The following is a 26,454-nucleotide window of genomic DNA, read 5'->3' on the forward strand; positions in this document are numbered from 1 at the left end:
TGTGGTGGGCACAGGGACAGGTCTTGGCCCATCCTCCAAGCTTTCTCGCAGCACCTTTCACGGCAGCCCCCAATCCCCTGTCTGCTGGCAGCCCCACTCCCGCTGCTGCCGCTCCCACCTGCTGATGGCATGAAGCCATGATTAGGGCTGGCGCCAGCAGCGGGTGCGAATGGTGGCTACTGCCCCGATCACCCCTCAGGAGCAAGGGGAGGTGGAGAAGCCCTCAGGGGCAATCTGGGCCAGTAGCCACCACTTGCACACACTGATGGCACCAAGAGATCAGCACCAGCGCCGGGCACTGGCAGTGGGTGTGAGCAGCAGCTCTGGCACAGACTGTGGATGTGAGCAGGGCCTGCGCTGGAAGTGGTGTGAGCATCAGCTCTTGTGCCAGCAGTGGGTGCAAGCAGGGCCATCACTGGCAGCAGGTGAGAGAGGTGGCTGCCAGCCCTGGTCATCCCTCAGGAGCAGGGAGAGGTGGAGAAGCCCTGAGGGGCGATCGTGGCCTGCAGCCACCACTCGCACATGCTGATGGCGCCAAGCAATCAGGGCAGGCACTGGGTGCTGGCAGCGGGTGCGAGTGGTGGCTCCAGCACCAACAGCAGGTGCAAGTGGGGCCAGCACCGGCAGCAGGTGCAAGCACCGGGCAGGACCTCAGCACACGGAAGCAAAGAATTTTCAGTAACCACCAGAGGCTTGCCCCGATGACAGCGACCGGCACTCCACCTTGGTCTAGAGCCCCCGTTCACCTGGTCTACCTTCCCGCCACAGCCAATGCCCACCATGTTTTGCGCTCTGCCACCTGCTGCCAATGCCCGCCATGTTCCGCGTGTGCCCCCTGGTGGTCAGCACATGTCATAGCAACCGGCTGTTCTGCCATTCTATTTGCATATTAGGGTTTTATATATAACTAGAGGCCCAATGCATGAAAATTCATGCACTGGAGGGGGGGTACCTCAGCCCGGCCTGCCCCCTCTCACAATCCAGGAGCCCTCAGGGGCTGGAGGTGACCCGGTGATCAGGGGAAGGTGATGCCCCATCACACCTCTGCTGCTGCCACTGCTGGCAGCACAAGTCTCGTCCCAGCCCTGGTTATCTGAGCCTCGGGATGGCCCTGGGCGGCTGGGCAGCCACCATCTGAGGCTTGCCTTCACCTTGGGCGTTGGCTGGGCAGCCACCACCTGAGGCTTGCCTGTGCCTCAGGCCGGCCCTGGGTGGCAAGGAGGCTGAGGGGCCTGGGAGACTCCGGAGGCAGGCGTGCGGAGTGGCCAGATCTGCCTGGGGACGGGCCCAGCCATGCCACGTGCCTGCAGCCCCAGCGGGGCTGAGGGGACTGGGTGCCACCATCTTGTGGCTGTGGGCACCGCCATCTTTGAGGGAGTGGCAGTCAATTAGCATATTCCCTCCGTATTGGCTGTCGGTGCTGCCTTCTTTGTGATAGTGTGGCGGTCAATTAGCATATTCCCTCTTTATTAGATAGGATAGATAGCCAAGATATGGAAACACCTACATGTCCATCAATAGATGAGTAGATAAAGAATATATGATATATTTGTATAATGGAATATAACTCAGCCATAAAAAATGAAATCTTACCATTTGTAACAACATGGATAGATATAAAGGGTATTATGCTAAGTGAAATAAATCAAAGAAAGACAAATACCATATGATTTCACTTGTATGTGGAATCTAAAAACAGTAAACAAAACAGAAACAAACTTATAGATACAGAGTACATTTTGATGTTTGTCAGAAGGGTAGTTTGGGGTGATGGGAGAAGAAGGGGAAGGGATTAAGATGTGCAAATTGGTGCCAGGCGGGTGTGTTGACCTGTGAACCAGGAGGTCATGATTTGATTCCCAGTCAGGGCACATGCCTGAGTTGTGGACTGGATCCCCAGTGGGGGGCATGCAGGAGGCAGCCAATCAATGATTCCCTGTCATTGTTGTTTCTATCTCTTTCCCTCTCCCTTCCTCTCTGAAATCAAAAAAACATTTTTTAAAAATTGAAAAAGACATGCAAATTCATTGTTACAAAATAGTCATGGGGTTATAAAGTACACCACAGGGGACATAGTCAATTATCCTATGTAATAAAAGGCTAATATGCAAGTAGACCGAATGGCAGAACAACTGGTGGCTGTGACGCGCACTGACCACCAGGGGGCAGAAACTCAATGCAGGAGCTGCCCCCTGGTGGTCAATGTGCCCCCACAGGGGGAGTGAAGCTCAGCCAGAAGTCGGGCTCACCTCTCCTGCCTCTGTGGCAGCTCTACGGACCCTCGGGGGATGTCCACCTGCATGCTTAGGCCCACTCCCCCAGACTGTGAGAGGGTGCAGGCTGGGCTGAGGGACCCACCACCCCAGTGCCCAAATGTCATGCACTGGGCCTCTAGTATTGTAATAACTATGTATGGTTTCAGCTAGGTACTAGAATTATCAAGGTAATCCCTTTGTAAGGTATATAAATATCTGACCACTATGTTGTACACCTGAAACTAATATAATATGGTATGTTAACTGTAATTGAAAAAAAGTTTTAAAAATGCCTTTTATCTAAGGGAAATAAGAAAGGAAGGAGCGGGGGAGAAATGATATTTATATGGGACTTACAGTGTGAAGAGAACACTAAACTATGGGGTCAGAAAACGTATACTGGTCACAGCCCTGCCACTCACTCACTGTGTGACCTTGTATAATTAACTTGGTTTGACTCAGGTCTTTACTTCCTTTATCTATGAAATGGTCACTTGAACTATTTTTCTACAATGTCTCTTCTATTTTCCAAACAGTTATTCTAAAAACCACTATATTTTCTATGCTTTAGGAATTTTATTTACCTCATAGAATAAAATGTCTGAGAAAAAACCAGAAGATAAAATATGAATCCTAGTTTTCAGATACTAGAGTTAAAGTAAACAGAGGCTAAATAATTGTCCCAAGATCACTCAAGCAGTTGACAGTATAGTTTTATAACACATCTTATGATTAGGTGTTGTGTCTAATCCTATGATCTGAAAACTTTCCCCCTTACCTTCATTCCCAAAAAGGTACTTGTACTTTCAAGGTTGATACAATAGGGTACACTTTCTCTCTCTCTTAAGTATTCCTGAGCCCTTACCCAGCCCCTACTTTTGCCAGGGCACCTCCTTTCTCTCTCTCTCTCTCTCTCTCTCTCTCTCTCTCTCTCTCTCTCTCTCTCTCTCTCGCATGCTGGCACCATTCCCCCTCTTCTTCCCTGAAGTAGCATACCTTTGTGCACACTCTCTCTCCTAAGCTCCAAGGGACCTTCTTTTGCCTCTGTAGCTTGTTTCCTGAGCCCGTGCAGACCAGTTGGCTCAGCTTTCTGTGACTTTCTAAATGAACTTTTGCTTGTATTTGAAAATAAAGATTGATACAACAGGAAAAAACATACATACCACAATTCTCTTATGCAATTTGCCTTTTGCTTGATAACTTGAAATGAGTTTGACTACCTGTAATCAATATATATATATCAAGCCATTCAGATAAGCTAGAAAGATAGATGGTGTCACATTGAGCTCTAATCAGTGCTAACCATCTTATTTTTCCTATAGCTGTAAGATTCTGTGACCAGTGCCATTTGATCAAGCCAGATCGCTGCCACCACTGCTCTGTCTGTGCTATGTAAGTGACAGCTATATTTTCCCTGGACTAAGCTTTGCAACAGATCGTTGCCAAGACAACAATGTGACTGATCTTAACATGTAACCATTCCTAGATAAGAGTATTTCCTTTCAATTATAATGAGCACATGCCAAACACACTCCTAGGGATGATAATTCAAACTATTCTAAAGATAGGAAAGAAAAATAAAGTCTCATTTAAAAAATAAATATTTTAGCTCTACCCAGTTTGGCTCAGTGGATAGAGCATTGGCTTGCAGACAGAAGGGTCCCAGGTTCGATTCTGGTAAAGGGCACATACCTCAGTTGCAGGCTCAACCTGGGAGGCAACCAATCGATGTGTCTCTCTCACATTGATGTTTCTCTCTGTCTCTCCACCTCCCTTCCACTCTCTCTAAAAATCAATGGGAAAATATCCTCAGGTGAGGATTAACAAAAAATAAAAATAAATAAACATTTTATTTTAGAACTGTATTAGATGAATAGAATTACCCTATATAATAAAAGGCTAATATGCAAATTGACCAAACAGCGGAACAACCAGTCACTATGATGCACACTGACCACCAGGGGACAGATGCTCAATGCAGGAGCTGCCCCATGGTGGTCAGAAGCCAGACAGGGCTGAGGACCCCTTGGGGCCTGGCAAGCAGACATCCCCCAAGGGGTCCCAGACTGTGAGAGGGCGCAGGCCGGGCTGAAGGGACCCTCCTCGCCCCCCCCCCCGCAGTGCACAAATGTCATGCACCAGGACTCTAGTTGTAAAGATAATTCTAATAAGTCTCACACAGTTTTCCTATTATTAACAGCTTATATTAATACTAGAGGCCCGGAGCACAAAATTTGTGCATGGGCGAGGATCCCCTCAGCCCAGCCTGCATCCTCTCCAATCCGGGACCCCTTGGGGGATGTCCAACTGCAGGTTTAGGCCCAATCCCCGGGATGGGGCCTAAACCGGCAGTCAGACATTCTTCTCACAATCCTGAACTGCTGGCTCCTAATTGCTCACCTGCCTGCCTGGTCGCCCATAACTGCCCCCCTGCCAGCCTGATTGCCCCTCACTGCCGCTGCATGCTGGCCTGGTTACCCCTAACTGCCCCCCTGCTGGCCTGATCGCCCCCAACTGCCCCCCCCCCCCGGCCAGCCTAGTTGCCCCTCACTGCCCCCTGCTGGCCTAGTCACCCCCAACTGCCCCCCTGCTGGCCTAGTCACCCCTCACTGCCCCCTTGCCAGCCTAATTGTCCCCAACTGCCCCTCCTGCCAGCCTGGTCGCCCCCAACTTCCCCCCTCTGCCGGCCTGGTTGCCCCTCACGGGCCCCCCACCAGTTTGGTCGCCCCACACAGCCTGCTGTTCAGTCGTTTTGTCATCCCTCACTAACCCCTCTGCCAGCCTGGTCATAGGCAGCCATCTTGTGTGGGCGTGAGGGGTAATTTGCATATTACCTATTTGTTATACAGGATGATAAATTTGTTACAATTAATGAACAAATATTTATACATTATTTTGGACTTAAATCCATACTCTATTCAGATTTCCCCTAATGTTCTTTTTCTCTTCCAAGATCCCATTCAGGACACCACATTACATTTATTTGCCATATCTCCTAAGGCTCCTCTTAGATGTGATACTTTCTCAGAATTTACTGTCTTTTATGTAACCTTAACAGCTTTTAGGATTGTCAGATATTATGTAGAATATATTTCAGCTGAAATTTTTCTCTAGATTAGACTTGGGTAATGTGTTTTGGGGAGGAAAACCATAGAGGTAAAGTACCATGCTCATTATATCATACCTAGGGTATATAATATAAACATGACATCACTGTAATGTTAATCTTGATCATCTGGGTGAGGTAGTGTTTGTCAGATTTCTCAACTATCAAGTTACTCTTGCCCAGCCAGTGTGGTTCAGTGGTTGAACATGACCTATATACTAGGATGTCATGATTTTATTCTGGTCAGGGCACATGCCCAAGTAGCATGCTCAATCCCCAGTAGGGGGAGTGCAGGAGGAAGCTGATCAATGATTCTCTCTCATCATTGATGCTTCATTCTCTACATTTTGTGTTATAACTCAGTACTACATTATTTTGTTACTCTAATTGTTCCAGCTTTGTAAAACCACACTTTTATGTTAATTGGATATAATCTTCATATCTTTCTTCTTGAGTGCTTGTTCCACTTGTATTTATCTTACCCTTGATTCAAACACACATGTAGCCATATAGTTTCTTCTGTAGTTTTAATTAACTGTATATTGAGCAAAATGAAGGGCAATATCCTAGACCTTTTCTCTGTATCAATATCCTAGATTTCCCAGCCCCTTTCATAGATTGGACTTTTAGGCATGCAACTTGTTGCCAGCATGATCCTATAAATTGTTGTGATTGGCTAATACAAGGAATAACTGAGAACACAATAATCATAGAGTAGCTATAAGAATGAATGTACTGATACCATGTAAAAAATACTAGTGAGAAATTGACTTAAATTATGAGGTGTTGCTTCATTTCCATAGCCCTACTTATCACACCATATTTTGCTCCCTTTTTAGGTGTGTTTTAAAAATGGACCATCACTGCCCTTGGTAAGTCCCTTTTATTTTATTCTTTCCTCCAAAAAGAGTCAAAGTTGCTTAATATGCCTACTTTAGTAAGCATAGTTGTAACATGCCTGTTTCTGCTATTCACTGGGATTTTTATTTGTGTCAGGGACAGGGGGTTTAACATTTTAAAGCAAGAATAAATATACCATGTAAGGTATGGTGGTAAATTCTTGGGGTTACAAAGCTAATGGTCTCTTGTCGATTAGCTTTAACAATTAGTCATAGTAATGAAATAGAGCACAAATAGTTCTTCCTTTTGACATTACACAATCAGGTGTTTTTTTCTGTCTTGATGTTTGAAATACTTTAGATTGTTAGCATCAGCAATTCTCCAAATTTTCTGTCTGATCTAGAGAACTAGTCTGAAATCATCTAACTACAAAGAGAACATGCCACACTGTACTAAATGTAGCTGCTGAGATTTTAATAGGTTTTCAGCATCCAAGATCTAGGTTTGATTGGGTGTGTCAGGAAGCAGTTCAGAATAATTAGATTGGTCAGGTGTCTCTGTCCCTGCAAATAAAAGGAAGAACAAATGAGATGTTAACTTGTTTTTCTAGTTTGTTCCTCTTAAGGGAGTTTTATTTCTCTTGAATTTCTACACAACACATAATGAAACAGTAGGAGCAACATACTTCCATTGCTTAATTCACTTATGTATCAGTGTGCTCTCAATAAATGGGTCCTGATTTCAAATTAGTTTTTCTTTTTTTTTTTTTAGGGTTAATAATTGCATTGGATTTTCCAACTATAAATTCTTCCTTCAGTTCTTAGGTTATTCTGTTCTCTACTGCCTGTACATTGCTACAACAGTCTTCAGCTATTTCATCAAATACTGGAGAGTAAGTTAAAAAATCCTGAATTCCTTGCCCCCCCCCCCCAAATCACACAAACACACACATACTCCAGGCTGTGACATTCTTTACCTTATTTTGTTATACATTTTGAAATAACTAATATGGAAATAACCACAAGGGAAAGCACCAGAAACAAATTTCCCATGCTGAATATTCTGAGATTCAGGAGCTGTTATTTATTTATTTATTCTTTTTTTAAAATTTCTTTATTGATTAAGGTATTACATGTGTCCTTGTTCCCCCATTACCCCCCACCTCCCATTCATGCCCCCACCCCCCTGTTGTCTGTGTCCATTGATTAGGCTTATATGCATGCATACAAGTCCTTTGGTTGATCTCTCCCCCTTATCCGCACTGTCCCCTACCTTCCCTGAGGTTTGACGTTCTGATTGATGTTTCTCTGTCTCTGGATCTATTTTTGTTCATCAGTTTATGTTGTTCATTATATTCAACAAATGAGTGAGATCATGTGATATTTATCTTTCTCTGCCTGGCTTATTTCACTTAGCATAATGCTCTCCATCTCCATCCATGTTGTTGCAAATGGTAAGAACTCCTTTTTTACCGCAGCGTAGTTTTCCATTGTGTAGATGTACCACAGTTTTTTAATCCACTCATCTGCTGATGGGCACTTAGGCTGTTTCCAAATCTTAGCTATGGTGAATTGTGCTGCTATGAACATAGGGGTGCATATATCCTTTCTGATTGGTGTTTCTAGTTTCTTGGGATATATTCCTAGAAGTGGGATCACTGGGTCAAATGGGAGTTCCAATTTTATTTTTTTGAGGAAACTCCCTACTGTTCTCCACAGTGGCTGCACCAGTCTGCATTCCCACCAGCAGTGCACGAGGGTTCCTTTTTCTCCGCATCCTCACCAGCACTTGTCATTTGTTGACTTGTTGATAATAGCCATTCTGACAGGTGTGAGATGGTACCGCATTGTTGTTTTGATTTGCATCTCTCGGATAATTAGTGACTTTGAGCATGTTTTCATATGTCTTTTGGCCTTCCTTCTGTCTTCTTTCAAAAAGTGTCTATTTAGATCAGTCGCCCATTTTTTTATCAGGAGCTGTTATTTAAAGACTCCTATTTAAAAAGTTCCTGTCATATGAGAATCTTTTTAAGGCCTTCAAGAACCTAACTTCTTGATTCTTACTGATTCTTTACAATGTACTTCTTTAGTCAAGCTTCAAAAAGTCACATTTACCAATTATAGACTTGACAAATGTTGAAACAAATTCTATATCCTTAGTTTCCCAAGAAAAGGTGTAACAAAGTACTCCTTCATTGTTAGAAAATACTTTCTAATTCCTTGTTTAAAGGAGAGTTGCAAAATTCCTACAGGGAAAGCAAGATACATTAACTTATCTTCACATATTGCCAAAATGAAATGAGGAGTTTTATTTGAACTTTGTATAACAAACACTGGGATTCTAAAATTGGCTCTGTTACCTGATTCACAGGCTCATTAACAAAATCAAGTGAAACAGTTGTTGGAAGTACTCTGCCTTTCAAAATATGATTCCGATAATTATAATGAAATCTAAAGAAATCCTACTTTCATCTTTCTTCTACTTGAAGATATCCATCATAACCCGTCTATTTCCAAAATAATTGAATGTAGATTTTCAGTTTACATATGTGTACCGGTTCTGGCAGCAATATAACAAAATATTTTGTTTTATTTCATTGCAATGGACTCCAGAAGACATTACCTCCATACAACTCTAGTATAATTACTAAGATATCATAATGTTCCATGAAGAGGATTGTCCAACCTGAACCTGAATAACAAAAGACAGATGTAAGCAGAGCTACTAGTTATTATTTTAGGAATTGCACAAGAGCCTGTACAACAGGAATATCTTACCTCAAGTAGAGAGGTAAAGCAGCAGGGAAAGAATCCTATGACCAGAATATGGATTATAATAAACCAGCGGGGAGGGGAGAGAAAGGCACAGCAGTGAGCCTCTAGGTAGCTGAGATTTAAATTATCAAATAGTGATTCATCCCTACTAGTGTAGAAAATTATAGTGATACTAGAGGCCCAGTGCACGAAAATTCATGCCCAGCCTGCACCCTCTCACAATCCAGGACCCCTCAGGTAAGGTCCCTAGACCTGGCCTGAGATCAGGGCTTATTGGGCCTTTCCTTCCTGGGCTGCAGGCAGCTGGCCCCACCTCCGCAGCTGCCACTGCTTGCTGTCTGTACAGCACTGCCCCTCCTCCCCTGCCACTGGTGGCCTCCTTCTGCAGGCAACAGGCTGGGGTGCAATGGCTTGGCTGGCCTAGGCCTCCCTCTTTCTTTGCTGGGAGGTGGGGCCAGCCCTGTGAGGGGCTGTCTGCCTACCTAATTGCCCCTAACCGCTCGCTTACCTACCTGATCAACCCTCACCGCTGGTCTGCCTACCTGATCACCCCTAACCATTCTGCTTGCCTGCCTGATTGCACCTAACTGCTTGCTTGGGGGCAGGGCCAGCCCAGAGGGGCTGTCTGCCTACCTGATCTCTCCTAACCACTTGCCTGCCTACCTGATCACCCCTAACCACTGGTATGCCTACCTGATCACCCCTGACCCCTCTACCTGCCTGCCTAATTGCCCCTTACCGCTTGCTTGCGGGCGGGCCAGCACTGACTTCCTGTTGGTCAGCCTCTGGTCGTTACTGGTAGTTACAACCCAGGGTTTTGACATATTAGGATGTGCTTTCCATTCTTCCTTCCACTTGCTTAATCAATTCAGATATTTAATAATATTAAGAGTCAGAAATAATATAATGGATATAGAAATCTTCAACTCAGAGATACAAAAATATAAACAGAAATGAAGTTTTCTCATAAATTTTGTATTTTCCCCAGATATAAAATGCTTCACCATCTTGGTGTTTCTTCATTGGTCCCTTTCCACAACACAGGATCTCTTATCTATTGCTCAGGTTTCTATGATATGTCTGGCATTTTATTCACACATTGTGCTACTACCCTGGAAGTAAAGAAAATAACTGCATACAATTCATTAGGCAAAATGTCAGCCTTGGTCTTCACTACTGACTTTCTTGGACCTTAACACAGTAGGCTACTGTTTAAGAACCCTCTTTATTCTCATAACTGAGTAAACAATGTTACATTTTACACATTTTGCCTTTGGCCTTCCTAGTCAGCCAATAATCAAATACAAAAATGTCAGCCAGGTGCCATATGCTTTTTTAACTCTTGAAAGATAATAGTTGGACATGAATCAATCACCAGAAATATGTCAGTATTCACAAGCAACATCAGGGATGAACATAGACTTGTCCTTTCCTATGCCCTCATGTCTTCTCCACAATATACTAGCTTATGCCTGACATATGAGAGAGAGGCAATTAAACTTATTTTGTCTTGCCCTCATAATGAAAAGAACATTCAGAGAAATGCTTCTTTTCAGTTTCTCCAGCCAGAGAGCACTTTGATGTGGGCTAGAGATGGCTTTCTCAGTGTAAATTTAGTCTCCCTTGAAATTAAATGTAAACACTGCCATTTTTTATGTTTTCTTTATTTTATTTTTTCCATTACCATTTATGCCTCTATACCCTCTTCTGCTGCCATCCACCCCTCATCCCCTCATAATCACCATACCACCCTGAACACTTACCTGACATTTATTTTAAAAGCTATGTATCAAGAAAGCTGGCTGTGCTCCTAAGAACAGCAACATCTATTTGTATGGTACTTTACTATTTTTAAAGCACTTTTATATCTATTACCTCATTTTATCCTCACCACAGCCTTGTGAAGTAGACAAAGCAGGAATCATTAGCCTCATTTAAGATGATAAAACTGAGGCTCATAATAGTTAGGTGACATGCTTGGGATCACCCAGCTTATAAGTTTCAAAATCAGGATTTGAATCTGACTCAAAGCCCATTGATCTTAAACATGGTACCATGTCTTACTGTCCATTATAGTACTGTTGTGGAAAAGCTCTAGCACATTTAGAATAAAGATTTCAGAAGACCACCACATTATGTCTCTCCCATTAATATTAACTTAAAGAGTAGCTACTTTGTTAGGAAAAATTAGTAACTTACATCTCCCATTCTGGGCCATGAATTTCATCAGAGAGGCTATGAATTATTTTAGAACCAATAAAATACATATTATTCCACTAGTATTCCCCTGAAATGTTTCTGGTGGTTATTGCTTTGAGTAATTTAGCTTGGTTATCTTCTGAGAAGTTAATTTTGAACATAGGGCCATCATCTTCTTCTAACAAGAAAAGTTAAATATTAAGTACTTTATCAAGAGACAATACAGTAGATATGATTTGGCAGACACAAGAGAGTCCTGTAAGAGTAATTAGAGCAGAGAAAGATTTTCAGCTCTGCCACCCAGGGTGTGAACTGACTTTATATCAGTCCCTCTTGCACGGTTATTTATTTTCCATTTAAACATAAATGGTAAGAATTAAAATAAATGAGTTTTAAAAGATTTTAAAAAACATATTCAAAAAGTGGAGATGTGAAATAAAAAACCCAGCCAGGTAAAAACCCCTATAAACTGATACATTTGTTTCCTATAAATTCAAAACAAAACAAACAAAAACCAATCAAATTCAGTTTGGATGCTTAAGCCAAGAACAATCATTTCAAAAGGGAGCAAATTTTATGCAATTTTCACCCAGCCCACCCCTCATATGAAAGCATCTCACTGGCTTACTTTCTCTTATCTTTAGCCTTCAAACACGCACAGGAAGATTCCCAATATTTCCTCACATCTAAATGAATAAAAATCTTCTCTAAGAGAAGAAATAAATCGGTACTATTTAAATTTGCCAAATGTTTCCCAGCCTTAACTTTCTTCTTCTAAGCTAGAGTAGAACCAGATCATAATGTAGCTTTAACTTTATCACTTGAGATCATTCGTAAATATTTCAAAACAATTCATCAAGCCAAAACAATGATCAGCAAGAAAAGGAGGGGATAAAGAAAAGTCATTACCACAATTTCTCACTCCAAAATTGAAATTTTTTCTAAGATTATCTATAGAAGACAAAATGTTATGAGCTGTGCATGCTATAGAACTTTAGAAAATTCATTTTGGCCTAGGGCTGCATATTTTTAAAAAACTGGTGACACATGGAGAATAAGATGTCCCAGCTAACTATAAAAATATTTAGCTACTTGCTTTTAAATTATCCTGCCAAATCTGCATAATTTTACTGTCTAGATAGTAATTTTACAGGATGCAATATATCAGCACATTGTACTTCAGCTTTAAAAAAAAAAACACACACAACCATACAAAACTTGTAGTAGCTTTAAAATCAGTTCATGACTTATGAGCAGAACATTTAAAAAATTCTACCTATGTGTTTTAACTTCCTACATATATCATCATGACATTTTTAAACACACATATGTGTCCAAGGAAATATGACATACAAAGTATTCCAGAGTAACCCACCTTGAAACAAGAGGATGAACCATAAGATCTCAAAATTACCTCTACTCAGTGATTCATAATTTAGAAACTAATTATAAAACTAAGACATTGCATACCAATTAAGGACTGAGTATACTCTTTACACATTATCTTTTTCTAATTGGTACACTATATGCTCTATTTTACAGTGACCTACACTTAAGCAAGAATCCATTTTAGGCTTTGTAAGCAGAAAGCATATCTATAAGAGGCATGGTCATCAAAAGAAAGAAAGTTTTGACAAATTTTACAAAATCTACTTTTAAATTACAGCTAGACATTTTAAACATATGAAAAATTACTAACCTTTATAAAAAAAAAAAAACTAGCCAAGCCTTACAACTTTAATCTTTTGTTTCTGTTCATTATTTCTTTTCTAGGGGGAATTACCCAGTGTTCGCTCTAAGTTCCATGTCCTTTTTCTTCTATTTGTGGCCTGCATGTTTTTTGTCAGCCTTGTGATTCTCTTTGGTTACCATTGTTGGCTTGTCAGCAGAAACAAAACCACTTTAGGTAAGATGTGATATTAAGACTATAAAAAATTATTAATGTATATCAGTGACCTGTGGATTAACCCCAAGAAAGAGAAAAACTTCCATTGAAGCTTTTTAGCTGCAGTGACATTCATTTGCCCCCTATTGAGATAAATGCAAACAAGTTTTACCAAACAGGAGAGCCATGGTGAATGAAGCTTACAAGGGAAAGAGAACATTAGTGAATGAAGCCTCACACAAAACCAAAAATGACCACTGTTCTTTATAGTTCATTTTGGGTAATAGCTCTCTAGATTTATAGCTTGAAATTTTTATGTGTTCACATGAGGAAATGAAGGAAAGAATAAGTACAGAAGGGAATACCAGAAGTTGGAGGTAAAGGTCAATAAAGATAGAAGAATCTAACTTAATGAGCACATACAAAAATAGAGTCCTAAGAAAGAATTCAAGCCAAAAAAATCATTGAATATCTACAATCATCAAGGAGCTGTGTAGGAATGTGGGTGTGAGATGAACACATTGAACAAGTGAGTTTCTAGAAAATTAATATAATAAATTAACTTTTTCTGTCTATTATACTATACTCTGGTCTGTTGTTTGAAGAACTATATTTCTGATGGATTCCAGTGCAACAATTTTTTTTATCTATGGTGAAAGAAATATTTACATTGTATTCAAATCAACTCATGACAAGTGAAGAAAAAATGTCAAAATGTTGAATGTTTAGCTAAAATAGATTTGAAGAAAGTTTAATACAAAATCCATTATACTTTTTAAACTCATTTGCTAATTACACTAACAAGTAAGAAGGCATTTGCACTCATTTTCCAAACCAAATATATATGTAGCACTTAGTTGCTAGGGTGGTAGATTAGCACTTTTGGCTTAGACATGCTGCAAAGTAGAAAAGAACTAAAAGCTTCATGATAAAAGAGTCTGAAAACAAAGAACAAGTAGGAAATGACCAGATGCAGCCAGAGCCCATCAGGGAAAGTATTTGCTTAATGGAATAAATGTGTTTAAATATAATATGCATTAATATGGTTAAATTTCTCTTAGTCTTTAAGTCTGATTATAGTTCACCCATTCACATTTTTTTTTCTGGAGTAAAATTCAGCTTCTTACATTGTGTGCTTCAATGTGAACATCTTCATTTCTGAAATATTTCAAAACCAAATCAATGTTATTACTATCTCTTTATGTTATTGCTTTGGTTCCAGTTCTAAAGATGGAGACCATTTGGCTGTTGTTGCCAATAAGATTTAAATAAAGTTCTGTTAAATCTATTATTTTACTCCTTACATGCAGCACTACAAAATATATATTATGGCCATGGCTGCTTAATTTTTCTACCATCATGCATTTTTCTGCCTTTTTTAAATAAAAAAGAGTACCAATTCTTTGTATTCAATAACAAACTTACTTTGTGTTAAGTGGTTAAAATAGTTTTTACTAAGTAAATAAGAATGAAAATCCTATGCTACCACAGCAGAAAGGTATCATAAAACCAAGTTGCATTCATGGAGAACTGTAAAATCATGACTTTCCTGAAACTTTTTTTTCCTTTATTGTTTTCTTCCTCTTTTGTTCAACTCCCCTATATGTCCCAGAGGCCTTCTGTACTCCAGTGTTTATAAGTGGTCCAAAGAAAAATGGATTCAATCTTGGCTTCATCAAAAATATCCAGCAGGTGTTTGGAGACAACAAGAAGTTCTGGTTAATACCTATTGGGTCCAGGTAGGTAATTATTACCACTGAAATAAGTTTATGCTGGACCATACCTTGAAGTAACAGATTCAATTTTTATTGTAAAATGCAGCAGGTATCAGTTCAATGTAAAATTTTATTCCCTAAGTTTTTCATTTCTAAGTTAGCAAAGACAAACAGGAGGTAAGGGTATGATAAAATAGGCATTCTTATGCCATTTTTTCTGACAGTGTAAACTGGTACAACTCTTTTATAAATGAATTTGGTAATATGTACTTAAAAATCCTAAGAATCTACAAAGCCATTGTCTAGATACAAAAATGTTTGCCACAGCAATAATTAGGATACAACTTAAAGTCTGACAATATGAGAATATATATATCTCAAAAGTAATGGTTATAAAGACTATGTCACAATAAGGGAAAATGTTTATTATATTTTAAGTGAAAAAATGTAGAATTCAAAATGGTATGTATACTGTAATATTATTTCAGTGAGATATGGTTCACTTGTGTTAACTTGAAAGCAACCTGAATAGTGAAGAAACACATTTTTATTTATTATAGAGCACTATAATATTTATTTAAAGCTGACATTTAAAAATAAATTTGTAAAATAAAAATATATACAAATAGGACTTCTAGTCAATATAGAACAGTAAGTAAATGCTGTGCTATTCTCCTCCCATGACTACATCAAAATTACAACTAAATTATAGAACAATCACTATGAAGAATCATCTGAAAACTAGCTGAATGGAATAAGAATACAAAAAAAAGCCACATCAAGACTGGTAGGAGGGGTGGAGACTGGAAACAGGCTGGTTCCACAACCACGTAATGAATTTGGAGGGATATCTCAGATGTGGAGGTTCCCACTGAGGAGCAGTAGGTCTCAGACCCACACTATAAACCCTGGCTCAGAACACTAGTGCTGGGAAGTGGAGTCCCAACAACGTCTGGCTTTGAAAATCTGTGGGGATTCTGTATGGGTGAGATGGAAGGTTGCTATAGACCCAGGCATCTTCTTAAAGGGCCTGAGTCCGACTCACTCAATCACAAAAACTCATCCTAAGCTTGAGTGAAGAGATAACAGCTCAAAATGTATCAGGGACACATGGGGATAAACTGAATTGTGTGGCTTCAAGGCAAGAGCTTGAAGGGCAGCCACTATTGTTCCTTTGTTGAGCCCTCTCCCCACACTGCCTGCAGTTGCAGTCAGGCACCAAATCAGAATCTGCATTAACCTGGTGAATACCCCTGGTCCAACCCTGGTGACTCCCTGGGACCCCACCCCATCCAACTCCAGCACCACCTAAGTCTCTTTCAGCACTTGTTTCTTATAGGCAGTGGACTATGGCCCATGCTGAAGACTTTCTTAAAGACTCTAAAAGCTCCACAAGCCCCAGGCAGGTGACTGCTGGCCTCTGTGTGACTGGTGCCCTTGCTGATTGGTCTAAGGCCTAGAACTGTTGTCAGCTCGCCTAGGTAGCATGGCATCTCTCACGTGACTCTGGGCACAGTATAGGCAAGTACCAATCATGCATCACTTTGTAGTTTCTAACAGGTGGCCCTAGGGGAACACAGAGCCTGAGCTGGCCTTGCACCAGAGCCCCTCAAAAGAAGCCACAGAACAAACATACCCAGCGACCAGGTTCAGACCACAAAATAACACCACCAAATTGGCTTCACAAACAGCATACCCAAAGGGTGGTCTCAGCAGTTACTGGAGCACCAATGGGGTAAACCCTGCCCCGTGGGGTCAGCCCACATACAACAGCTCATACACTGTGATCCTGGCCAAGCCTCATAGCTAGTCAGCCTGAGGGTCAACCACACCTACTGATAGGCCAACAGCAGTCAAGGCTCAACTATAATAAGAGGGCACACACAACCAACACAAAAGACATCCCAGGAGTACCTGACTCAAGTGACCAAGGAGACTACACCATTGGGCTCCTCAGGACACATACTACAGAAGATCACTCTTCCAAGACTGGTATATATAGCAGATCTACCTTATACATGAAAACAAACCCAGAGAGGGAGCCAAAATGAGGAGACACAGAAACTAGTCCCAAATGCAAGAGCAGGAGAAATCTTCAGGAAAAGAACTAAATGAAATGGAGGCAAGCAATCTATCAGATACAGAGTTTAAAACATGGGTTATAAGGATATTTAAGGAACTAAGGCTAAGAATACATTATCTCAGTGAAAATATGAACATAGAGAAAGGAAATATATTTTAAAACCACAATAAACCATTAAAAAAATAAGTCAGAAATGAAGATTGCAATATCTGAAATAAAGAATAAACCAGAGAAGCAAGATAGCAGTGTAAGTAAATGCTGGTACTACCGCCTCCCACAACCACAGCAAAATTACAACTAAAATGAAGAACAACCATCATTCAGAATTGCCTGAAATCTGGATGAATGGAAGTTCTGCAACTAGAGAAGTAAAGAACAAAACACATCAAGTCTGGTAGGAGGGTCAGAGGCACTGAACAGGCTGATCTGACACCCACCAGTGGTGATTTTTAAAATCAGGAGTGATATATCCAGTTCAGAGGCCTCCCATGAGAAGCGAGGGGTGTAAGCCCCATACCAGACCCCCAGCCCAGGGTTCCAGAGCTGGAAAGAGAAGTCCCCATAACTTCAGGCTATTAAAACCAGCGAGGATTGTGGCTGAGTGACAAGGAGGCTGCTGAAGTCCTAGGCAGTTCCTCTTACAGGGCCAGTGCATGAACTTACAGGGTCCTACTCTGTCTGATCTCCAGCACTGAGTGACAGCATTGGGGGAACCAGGGACATATGAAGGGGAACTGGATTGTCTGGCATTGGGCAGAAACTCAGGCAGAGCTTTCTCCAAGATGGGGGTACTCATAGGGATCTTGTTCCTGTGCTGGGATCTCCCCCATCACAGAGCTGACTTGCAGCCATATCTGAGTTTCCATCAGTGTGGCTCACACAGTTCCCTCCACATTGGTGATTACCTGAGACCCCACCACATCTAACTTTCAGCCCCACCAAAGTGGCTTGCAGTGGCTTTTCCATAGGAAAGGCCTATCCTGGCTCAGGCCTGAAAATTTCCTGAAATCTCTCAAACAAGCAGCAGCTGGCATCAGTGTGCCCCATACCTACCCATAAGAGGCCCAAGACCTGGCACTAGCAACAGTGTACCTTGCTTCACAACTTGGCCTCACCTGAGCACTTCTAAGCCCAATACAAATAGCAGCTATCTAAAGATCACTCTGTAGCTCCTCCCAGGTGGCGCCAGCAAGTGGCTGACTTTGCACATCCCAGGAGGCCACAGAGTTAGTGAACCTGGTGGACAACTTCAGACCATACCAGATTATAATTCTACCCACAAGTGGCACACTCAAGGGGCAGGCTCAGTGAGCACCAAAGCCTCACAGAAGCAAGTCCTGCTCCATATGGGTGTCTCCTACACAGCAGCTCTTCCACTGTAAATGCAGCTGATCCTCACAGCCAATTGGCCTTGAGATCAACTCTTCCCAGTGATACCAACAGCAATGAAGGCTAAACTACAACAAGGCTGTAAACATAACATATACAGGGGCACACCTAGAATGCCCAGCTCAGGTGACTGGGGAGACCAAGCCACTGGGCCCTACAGGGCACCTACTACACAGGGCCATTCTAACAATTCCAGGAGACATAGCAGCTCTACCTAATGCATAGAAACAAACACAGGGAAGTAGCCAATATACAGAAAAATAAATAAATATGTCACAAATGAAAGACCAGAAGAAATTTCCAGAAAAAGAAATAAATGAAATGGAAGCAAGTAAACTACTGGATACAGAGTTCAAAACAATGGTGATGAGGTTGCTCAAGGATCTTTTTTTTTTTTTAAATATATTTTATTGATTTCTTACAGAGAGGAAAGGGAGAGGATAGATAGAAACATCGATGAGAGAGAAACATCGATCAGCTGCCTCCTGCACACCTCCCACTGGGGATGTGCCTGCAACCCAGGTACATGCCCTTGACCGGAATCGAACCCGGGACCCTTCAGTCCACAGGCCGATGCTCTATCCACTGAGCCAAACCGGTCAGGGCTGCTCAAGGATCTTAATGAGAGCTTCAATGAGAGCTTCAAGGGACTTTGTGAGACTTTCAAGGATCTGAGTGAGAATTTCAAAGGCATGAAAAAGGACCAGTCAGAAATTAAGCACCGGCTGCAGGCCCCATGACCTCCACAGTGGGTTGATGCAGAGCAGCGCACCACCCTGGCTGCAGGCTCCAGAACCCCCTGCAGTGATTGGCAGAGTCGTGTGCCACCCCACCATGGGCTCTGGAACCCCATAGTGAGTCCCAGAGATGCACACCACTCCAGCAGCCTGTTCCAGAACAGCACAGTGAGTCACCTGCCAGTGGGACCTTACAAGCAACTATTACTATGGGAGCCTGGACCCTGAGCACATCCACAACAGCTTGCATGACAAGTTTGGAGCTGAACCACATAGTCAGCCAATCTATGAGGAGACTCCATCCATGAACAGTACAATAACATTCAAGTCCCAACTACATTAGGAGAACCCAAATAACTCAAGTAGTGGGCTTTCCTAGAACACGCAGATCAGGAGATCTGAGACTGCACCACTGGGTCACACAAAACACCTACTACATAGGATGACCCCCCAAAAATCTGAGTGGCTTAGCAGTTTGATCTAAGACAGAAACAAATACAAAGGGAAAGCATAAATGGGGAGAAAAAGAAACAATCCCCAAATGAAAGAAAAGGAGGAATCACCAGAAAAGAACTAAATAAAATGGAGGCGAGTAATTTGTCAGAGAAATCATTCAGAGTAATGGTTATAAGGATGCTCAAACATCTGACTGAGAATTACAAGCAACACAATGAGAATTATAAGGAGCTGAATGAGAAATACACCATGAATAAGAATCAAGAGGAAGTGAAGAATGATATAGCTGCAATAAAGAACACAATGGAAGGTTTCAACAGTAAACTAGAACAATCTGGGGACCAATTCAGCAACTTAGAAGACAAGGTAGAAAAAACACCCAAGCAGAGTAGCAATAGGAAAAATAAATTAAAAAGCAGAAGGAGAATCTAAAGGAGCTTTGGGACAACATGAAACAATACAACATCCTCATAATAGGGGTATCAGAAGGAGAAGAAGATGATCAAGGAATAGAAAACCTGTTTAAAGAAATAATGACAGAAAACTTTCCTGACTTGGGCAAGAAAACAGTCACACAAGTCCAAGAAGCACAGAGAGTACCAATCAAGATAAACGCAAAAAGTCCTACACCAAGACACACCATAATTAAATTGGCAAACGTAAAAGACAAAGAAAGAATCTTAAAGGCTGCAAGTGAGAGACAGGAAATTACCTACAGGGGATCTCCCATTAGATTATCAGCTGATTTCTCAATGGAAATAGATCAGGTCAGAGGGAATGACATGAAGTATACAAAGTGTTGAAAAGCAAGGGACTAATCCTAAGAATACTCTATCCAGCAAAGCTATCATTCAAAATTGAAGGTGAAATCAGGAGCTTCACAGACAAAAAAAAAAAAGCTAAGGGAGTTTATTACCACCAAACCAGCAATGCAAGAAATGCTAAAGGGACTGTTGTATAATGAAGAAATATAAAGGGAAGAAGGAACACAGGCATAAAGAACATAGTGGTAAGAAACAAGTAACTCTCAATAATAACCTTAAGTGTAAATTGATTAAATGCTCCAATCAAAAGACATAGGGTAGATGAATGGATAAGAAAACATGATCCATATATATGCTGTCTACAAGAGACCCACCTCTGAACAAAGGACTCACACAGATTGAGAGTGAATGGATGAAGAAACTTCTTCAAGCAAATGGAAATGAAAAAAAAACAAAACACAAAAACCTGGGGAAGCAATACTTTTATCTGACAAAATAGGCCTCAAAGTGAATGCCATAATAAGATATATAGGGAAGGCCTCTTCATAATACTAAAGGAATTGATAAAACAAGAGGATATAACTATGATAAACATACATGCACCCAATACAGGATCATTCAAATACATTAAAAAAAAAAACTTCTGGAAGATATCAAGGGAGAGAGCTACAGCAATATATTCATAGTAGGGGACTTTAATACCACATTAACATCACTGGATAAATCTTCTGGATAAAAAATCAACAAGGAAACAACAATCCTAAATGGCACAGTTGAACATATGGAAAAAATTGACATCTTCAGAACATTTCACCCCAAAGTTATGGAATATACATTCTTTTTCAGTGCACATGGGACATTTTCAAACATAGATTACATGTTTGGAAATAGACTAAGTCTCTAGAAATTCAAGAAGATTGAAATCATATCAAGCAACTTCTCAGATCACAATGGTATAAAATACTATCTAATAAAATAGTAATATGCAAATTGATAGTACCTCCACTACACCCAGAAGCCACACCCACCATCCAGTAAGGAGTGAGTATGCAAATTAACCCAACCAAGATGGCTGCGGCCACGGAGGGAGCAGGAGGCTTGGGTTTCCCCGGCAATGGAGGAAGCCAAGTTTTCTACCTGCCCTGGCCTGCCTTGGCCTCCGCTTAAGGCTACAAAGTTTCAATTATAGAAGATAAATAAATCCCAACAAAAATGGCTGCAGCCACAGATCAAGCAGGAGGCTTGGCTCCACTCAAGGCTACAAAGTTTCAATTATAGAAGATAAATAAATCCCAGATACCAGGGCCTCCGCTTGGGTCACCGGAGGGCATGGCCAGCCTGCAAACCACCACAGGCCCCTCACCCAGGCAGCCCCACGCCCCAAGGGAACCCCCACCTGATCCGGGACACTCTTCAGGGCAAACCAGCTGGCCCCCACCTGTGCACCAGGCCTCTATCCTATGTAATCCTATCTAATAAAAGGATAATATGCAAATTGACCATCACTCCAACACACAAGATGGCTGCCCCCATGTGGTCAAAGATGACTGCCCTCATGTGGACACAGGATGGCCGCCACAGATGGCCAGCAGGGGAGGGCAGTTGGGAGGGACCAGGCCTGCAAGGGAGGGCAGTTGGGGGCAATCAAGCCTGCAGGGGAGGGCAGTTAAGGGTGACTAGGCCAGCAGAGGAGGGAAGTTGGGGGTGACCAGGCCTGCAGGGAAGGGCAGTTCGGGGGGACCCAGGCCTGCAGGGGAGAGCAGTTGGGGGGGACCAGGCCTGCAGGGGAGAGCAGTTGGGGGGGACCAGGCCTGCAGAGGAGGGCAGTTAGGGGTGACCAGGCTGGCAGGGGAGGGTAGTTAGGGGCAAACAAGCTGGCAGGGGAGTGGTTAGGGGGTGATCAGGCTGGCAGGCAGAAGCAGTTAGTGGCAATCAGGAAGGCAGGCAGGCGAGCAGTTGGGAGCCAGCAGTCCTGGATTGTGAGAGGGATGTCCGGCTGCCCGTTTAGGCCCAATCCTACTGGGATCGGGCCTAAACGAGCAGTTGGACATCCCTTGAGGGGTCCCAGATTGGAGAGAGTGCAGGCTGGGCTGAGGGACACACACCCCCGTGCACGAATTTTGTACACTGGGCCTCTAGTTAGAAATAAACTACAATAAAAATACTCAAAAGCAATGAAACACATGGAGGCTAAATAGCATGCTGCTAAACAATGAGTTTCCAAAGAGATCAAAGAAGAAATTAAAAAACATCCGGGAAACAAGTAATAATGAACACACCAACAATCCAAAGTCTATTGGACACAGTGAAAGTTCATAGCACTACAAACTTTCCTCAAAAAACAAACCAAAAAAACAAAAACCAAACTTGTAATAATTTATCTAACACTACCACTTAAAGAATTAGAAAGAGAGCAACAAAAAACCCTCAGAGGAAGTAGAAGGAAAGAAATAATAAAGGTCAGAGTGCAAATAAATGAAATAGAGACAAGAGCTGGTTCTTTGAAAGGATAAATTGATGAGCCTCTTGACAGAGATACCAAGAAACAAAGAGAGAAGAACCAAATAAGCAAAATCAGAAATGAAAGAGATTAAGTATCAGCTGACCCCACAGAGATACAAAGGATCATAAAAAAAATACTATAAACAACTCTATTCCAACAAAATGCTAAATGGACAACTTGGATGAAATGAACATATTCATAGAAAAATACAGCCTTCCAAAACTCAATCAGGAAGAATCAGAAAACATGACTAGACTGATACTACTGAAGAAATTGAGGCAGTAATGAAAAAAAACAAAAAACTTCCAGCAAACAAAAGCCCTGGTCCACATGTCTTCACAGGGAAGTTTTGCCAAACAATCAAAGAAGAATTAACACCTATCCTCCAAACTGTTCCAAAAAAATCCAAGAGGAAGGAATACTTACAATCTGTTTCTATGAAGCCAGCATTACCCTAATCCCAAAACCAGATAAAGACACTAAAGAGAAAGAGAATCACAGGCTAATATCCTTTATTAACATAGATGCTAAAACCTGCAACAAAATTTTAGCAAATCAGATCCAGTAATACCTTAGAAAGATCATACACCATGACCAAGTGGGATTTATTCCAGGGATGCAAGTCTGGTACAGTATCTGCAAATCAATAAGTGTGATACAACACATAAACAAATTGAAAGATAAAAACCACATGATCATATCAATTGATGCAGGAAAAGCATTTGACAAAATCCAACACCTTTTTTTAATAAAAACTCTCAGCAACGTGGGAATAGAGGGAACATAACTCAACATAATGAAGGCCTTATATGACAAACCTACAACCATCATCATACACAATGGGCAAAAACTAAAAAATTTTTCCTAAGAACAGGAACAAAACAGGGATTCCCACTTTCACCACTCCTGTTCAACATAGCACTGGAAGTGCTAGCCATAGCAATCAGACAACAAGAAGAAATAAACGGCATCCAAATTGGAAAAGAAGTAAAACTGTCATTATTCACAAATGACATGATATTGTACAAAGAAAATCCTAAAGACTCCATCAAAAAATTACTAAGTTTAATAAATGAATTTGGCAATGTAGCAGGATGTAACATTAACACCCAGAAATCAATGGTATTTTAATACATCAATAATGAACTCTCAGAAAGAGAAACAAAAAAAATCAATCCCATTTCTATTGCAACAAAACATTAAGAGACTTATGAATAAACTTAACCAAGGTGGTAAAAGACCTGTACTCAGAAAACTATAGGACATTTAAAAAATAGATGAAGATATAAACAAGTGTAATAATATACTTTGTTCATGGATTGGTAGAATCAACATCATTAAAATGTCCATACTATCCAAAGCAATCTATGGATTCAATGAAATCCTTATTAAATTACCAACAGCATATTTCACAGATCTAGAACAAACTCTCCAAAAATGTATGTGGAATCAATAAAGACCCCGAATAGCCGCAGCAATATTGAGAGAGAAGAACAAAGTTGGAGAGATTACAATGCCAGATATCAAGTTATACTATAAACCACTGTACTCAAAACAGCCTGGTACTGGCACAAGAACAGGCATATATACCAATGGAATATAACAGAGAACCCAGCAATCATCCCAAGCCATTATGCTCAATTAATATTTGACAAATGAGGCAAGAGCATACAATGGGGTCAAGATAGTCTCTTCAATAAATGGTGCTGGGAAAATTGGACAGGTACATGCAAAAAAAATGAAAGTGTACTATCAACTTACACCAAATACAAGAATAAACTCAAAATGGATAAAAGACTTAAATGTAAGATGTTATACCCTAAAAATCCTAGAGGAAATCATTGGCAGCAAAATACCAGGCATCTCTCACATCAATATGTTTACCCATACATCTTCTAGGACAATGGAAACTAAGGAGAAAATAAATAAATGGGACTACATCCGAATAAAAATCTTCTACACAGCAAAAGAAACCATCAACAAAATAATAAGAGAGCACACTGCATGGCAGAACATATTTGGCAATGATACATCGGATAATGGTTTAACCTCCAAATTTTGTAGGGAACTCATACAACTTAACAAACGAAAGATAAACAAATCCAAGTAAAAAATGGGCAAAGGACCTAAATGGAAACTTCTCTAAAGTGGACATATAAGGCCAAGAGACATGAACAAATGCTCAAAGCCACTAATCATCCAAGAAATGCAAATTTAAAAGATAATGAGGTAGCACCTTACACCTGTCAGAATGGCTATCATCAACAAATCAACAAACAAGTGTTGGCGAGGATGTGGAGAAAAGGGAACCCTAATACACTGCTGGTGGTAATGAAGACTGGTACAGCCTCTGTGGAAAACAGGATGAAGTTTCCTCAACAAAATAAAAATGGAACTCCCATTTGACTCAGTGATCCCACTTCTAGTAATATATCCTAAGAAATCTTAAACACCAATCAGAAAGACTATGTGCATCCCTATGTTCATAACAGTGCAATTTACAATAGCTAAGATTTGGAAACAGCCTACTTGCCCATCAGCAAATGAGCAGATTAAAAAAATGTGGTATAGCTATAAAATGGAATACTACCCCCAGCTATAAAAAAAGAAAGAACCCCTACCATTTGCACAAGCATGGATGGACTTAGAGAGCATTATGGTAAATGAAATAAGCCAGTCACAGAAAGAGAAGTATCACATGATCTTACTCACATGTAGAATCTAATGAACAACATAAACTGATGAACAAAATTACACCCAGAGACATAAAAGCATTGAACAGACTGTCAAACCTCAGAGAGAAGGCAGGGAAGAGTTCGGGGACGGGGGAAGAGATCAACTAATGAACTCTTATGCATATATGCATAACCCATGGACACAGACAATTGGGTGCTGAAGGCCTGGGGTGGGGGTTAGGGGTGGGGTGAGAGAGGTCAATGGGGGAAAAATGGGACATATGTAATACTTTAAACAATAAAGATTTTTTAATTTTATTTTATTGTTAAACAATAAAGATACTTTAAAAAAATAACTTCTAGTGCAAAAAAAATCCAAAACAATAGAGATTTCAGAAAAAAGAATAAACCGGAAGGGTCCTGGCCGGTTAGCTCAGTGGTTAGAATGTAGGCCCGCAGACCAAAGGGTCTTGGGTTTAATTCTGGTCAAAGGCACATACCTCAGTTGCAGGTCAATCCCTGGCCTAAGTTAGGGCACTTGTGGGAGGCATCCAATAGCTATGTCCCTCTTACAGTGATGTTTCTCTCTCTGTATCTCTCTCCCTCCCTTCCATTCTCTCTAAAAGTCAATGGAAAAAATATCCTTAGGTGAGGATTAACAACAACAAAGAAATGAATAAACCAGAATAAAGAGTAGTATATTAGATGAAGCCAAAAATTAAATCAGTGATTTAGAAAACAAGGCAGTGGGAAATGCCCTATCGGCACAGCAAAAAGAAAATAAATGGGGATAGTTTAAGGAAACTTCAGAGCAGTATCAAGAATTTGCATCATAGGAGTACAAGAAAAAAAAAAGAGTGAGAGCAAGGTATTGAAAATCTATTTGAAGAAATGATAAGTGAAAACTTCCCAAATGTGGCAAAACAAAAGACATACATGTCCAAGAAGTGCAGAGATTCCCAAACAAGAGGAACCCAGAGAGGCCCACATCAAGATACACCATAAGTAAAATGACAAAGGTTAAAGACAGAGTGAATCTTAAAAGCACCAAGGAAAAGTTAGTTTCCTAAAAT

General features: G+C 41.0%; 1 protein-coding gene across 3 annotated transcripts in view; it reads left to right on the plus strand.

Annotated features, from left to right (window-relative positions):
• Window positions 1-26,454, plus strand: part of ZDHHC15 (zDHHC palmitoyltransferase 15) — a 441,448-nt gene that overhangs the window by 201,604 nt on the left and 213,390 nt on the right. For all 3 annotated transcript variants that reach the window (XM_080652621.1, XM_080652622.1, XM_080652623.1), the window contains 5 exons: window positions 3,578-3,647; window positions 6,201-6,233; window positions 6,973-7,093; window positions 12,948-13,080; window positions 14,672-14,798. In XM_080652621.1, coding sequence (XP_080508747.1) covers window positions 3,578-3,647; window positions 6,201-6,233; window positions 6,973-7,093; window positions 12,948-13,080; window positions 14,672-14,798 — 484 coding nt within the window. The remainder of the gene's footprint in view (window positions 1-3,577; window positions 3,648-6,200; window positions 6,234-6,972; window positions 7,094-12,947; window positions 13,081-14,671; window positions 14,799-26,454) is intronic.

This window comes from Plecotus auritus (genome assembly GCF_963455305.1).
Source record: "Plecotus auritus genome assembly, chromosome: X".
NCBI classification, from domain to species: Eukaryota; Metazoa; Chordata; class Mammalia; order Chiroptera; family Vespertilionidae; genus Plecotus; species Plecotus auritus.